General features: G+C 18.6%; 1 protein-coding gene across 1 annotated transcript; it reads right to left on the bottom strand.

The window, feature by feature from the left end:
* Nucleotides 1-680: 680 nt before the first annotated feature.
* On the bottom strand, nucleotides 681-1,966 carry PGO_003295 (variable surface protein; the record flags this gene model as incomplete). The annotated part of the gene is made up of 4 exons (XM_028691286.1): nucleotides 681-755; nucleotides 882-1,002; nucleotides 1,112-1,791; nucleotides 1,946-1,966. The coding sequence occupies 4 exons, from the start codon at nucleotides 1,964-1,966 to the stop codon at nucleotides 681-683; spliced, it is 897 nt and encodes a 298-aa protein (XP_028547087.1).
* Between the last annotated feature and the right edge of the window lie 1,681 nt (nucleotides 1,967-3,647).

Below are 3,647 nucleotides of genomic sequence, written 5' to 3' on the forward strand. Positions count from 1 at the left end.
CAATTCAACATTATAGTCGAATTTTTACACAAATTATATGTGTTTTTTGAATAATCAAGTTTATCTAGTTTTCATTACGTTACTATTCAAATTATGATAAAATTATAATGCTTATAATTTACATCAAAAGACTATATACATTGTACACATTTTGTTTTAAGCATAACTTACATTGTTATAATACCATTGTAATTATAATTTTTTCACTTTACATACTTCAACATTTTTATATACTGTAACAAATATATGTAATTAAAGTATTCACATAGTGAATAATATATATGTCCATAAATTATAAAATGTATATAATTTCCTAATTTTTGTTTATATTTAATATAAGATGCACCTTTTGTTGCATGGTTTTTTTCTATAATGATATATATTCAGATTTCGCATATTATTATTTGCGATAATTTTTGTATGAGTGTATTAATATACCATATGTATTTAAAAAATGTATAAAAAAAAAAATGTTTTTTTATTAGAAGCATAACCAACATGCATATATTATTACATTTTTTTATTATCATTTTTGCGTATAACTAGTTAATACAAATTTAAATACAGTAAGTTGAAATAACATATTTTTACATTGGCATTTTATGATTACCTAACAGAAGTATATTTAACGTTATAGTTCTTTTCATCAAGATCTCCACCATCTCTTTCATACTTGTATGTTATATATTCACATAATTTGTCATTCTTATCTTTCTTTGATTACTAAAGCGTAATTTCTTCCAAGATTCATTAAACTAATTATAGAAATGATATAATAACGGATTATTAAGAATAATTCACTTTAGAAATAATTTATTGTTTAAATGTAATATAGAAATAAGCATAATATATGTTTATTTCAAATATAAATTATTATTAACTTTATAGAAATATAAAGAAATTGTTCCTATTATTATGGTAATAAGCACCGCTGTTATTATAACATATTTATTGGTATTACTTCTAGCAAATATTTTAACAGAATCTTTTTCTAAATAAGTCCTTTCTTCATATTCCGTTTTTAAATGAGTCTTTTCTTCTTGTTCTGTTTCTAAATACGTAATTTCTTTGTGTTTTTTTCTGAATTCATCGATTCTTCATGTTCTTTTACTGATTGTCTGTATGACTTGTAAAACAATTCATAAGACCGGATTCTCTTGGAGTCTGATTATCATTAAATTCATTCCTGCACTTTTTACTGGATATCGATTGATTACTTTCAAATATGCATCTAATATTATATAATTTGTTAAGAAAATCATTATCCTCAGCATCATTAAGTGTTGTTATGAATTTATTAGAGTTATCAATAAAAAGTACAATATAATCACATAATGCATTACCAGGATGTTTATTTCTGATCCAATTAATTATAAACCAATACATATTATATACATTATAATGTTTTTTTATTTTTTCATATTTGCTATCGTCAAGGATATTTGTATGGAAATTACATTTCTTTAATTTTGCGACAGAATTATGATTATTAACATATTTAATCAAATAATTAAATATATTGTGAACATCATTTTTATGTTTTCCTTCAATTTCTGTTTTTATCCAATATTTAATATAATTGCAAATTTTATTGTTATCACTTAAATCAATCGAGTTAATATTGTCAAAATATTGTTTTAATATCCAACAATAAGCAGAAACTATTGGTTTTATTGTACCTATACTGTTCACGCTATTAAAAAATTCTTCAATATTTTTATCGCTAACTGACTCCTTAGGAAAATTAGGGATTTTACCGCTGTATAATTCATAATCATTGTAATCCAAATACTAATAAAAAATATATAAATTATAGAATATATACGTATTAATTTAAATGATATATAAGTAATATTATTGATAAATTGCTAAAACAATCCATGCATGGAAATAAGTTATTATTTTGCATTATAGAAATATATAAAATATACGATTAACTACTTACATCAATTGACATTGTATGCATAAAAAAACAAAAACTAGTTTAATATTAATATTATTTTACTTAAAGATATTGAACATCCGATAAAATTAAATATTTTTTGTATCGTGAATTTCTATCATTAATTTTAATATATAATCATGTAATTTATTATAAATTGCATTTATATTAATATATATTTCTCTAATATAATTTGTAATTAAGAAGTTAGGAATCTTGTATAACAAGCACGAAAGTAAACTGATTCATCAATGCATATAGTTAAAACAGATATATAATAAACATATAAATATGAAAATATTATTAATATAAATATATCATAACTATAATAATGCTTTACTCATTGAAATAAATGTTTCATATACATAATACATATACAATGAGAAATATATATTATGATAAATATATATGATTCTTTGAATAAGAATTATACATGTATTAATGATAAATATTTTATAATATAATGAGTTAATTACTATGATTTCTGTTATATAATATTAGTACAGATATTATGGGCACGTACTTTAAAATTAAAACAATTACTATAATTTTATTCCTACAGTGTTCTATAGTAAATATATTTATATTAATATGTATCATTATATTGTAAAATAAAATAGATATGTAAATATAAAAATATAATATAAATTAAATAGTGCGCTTACCCGAAGAATTTTATAATTATACAAAAAAATATTTATTATATAACTCTAACTAAAATGTTATATTAGAATATAATGTAATATATTTTTTACACTAAATTTAATGATTAGTCATTTGTTCGAATTATTTGCTTTACTATTAATAATATATTATATTTGTGAATATAACTATTTAAAACAAGGAAACACATGTATTATTTAACAATATATAAGACTATAAGAAAATATACTACGGATAGCATAAAATAATAAAAAATCATGTATAAAAAGAATAATTAAAATAAAACTCATTTGGGGATAAAAATGTTATATGTTTCCTATTTGTTTTATAATAAATGATAAATAAAAAAAAATATATATAATAAATATAATACATCAGTATATCAGTTATAATACGTGTAAAAATTATTTAACAATATATTTATTTTAAAATGTGTGTATAATAAAAATAAATAAGCCTATATTTGTAATGAACATATATATATAAATTATATATAGTTATGTTTCTATAAATGAATAATAAAATTCGATGATGTTATTATATACAAAATATATTTACGAAATATTAATGCTTATAATTAAAGCAAATATCTCCTTCATATTAGTTTAGTAAAATATTATTCTTATATATATATGTACAAATTAACCATTTAATATTCCTGATCTTTATTATATTATGGTATAAATTTTAACAAATTAAAAAATTCTATAATTTAATTTAATTCAATTCTTGAATTATTAATTCTAAAATACATTAAGATTTTATTTTTATTTATATATTTAGATTAAGTACATATTTATTCACATCAATTATGTATTTATTTTCTTTTTTTTGTGAATTTAACACGTATAGTATATGTTATTATGTAATCAGTTTATAATAATATATATTTATTCACAAGAATATTTTTCACTTATTAATAATATATAAATTATTTGTATTATTTACATAAAATATTGGAATTATTACGATAAGCATTATTATTTTATTTATATATTTCTAATATTTAGTTCGTACATTATATATATAAATTATATTTATT

Source organism: Plasmodium gonderi (assembly GCF_002157705.1).
Source record: "Plasmodium gonderi DNA, contig: Pgo-contig_404, whole genome shotgun sequence".
In the NCBI taxonomy this organism is placed as follows: domain Eukaryota; phylum Apicomplexa; class Aconoidasida; order Haemosporida; family Plasmodiidae; genus Plasmodium; species Plasmodium gonderi.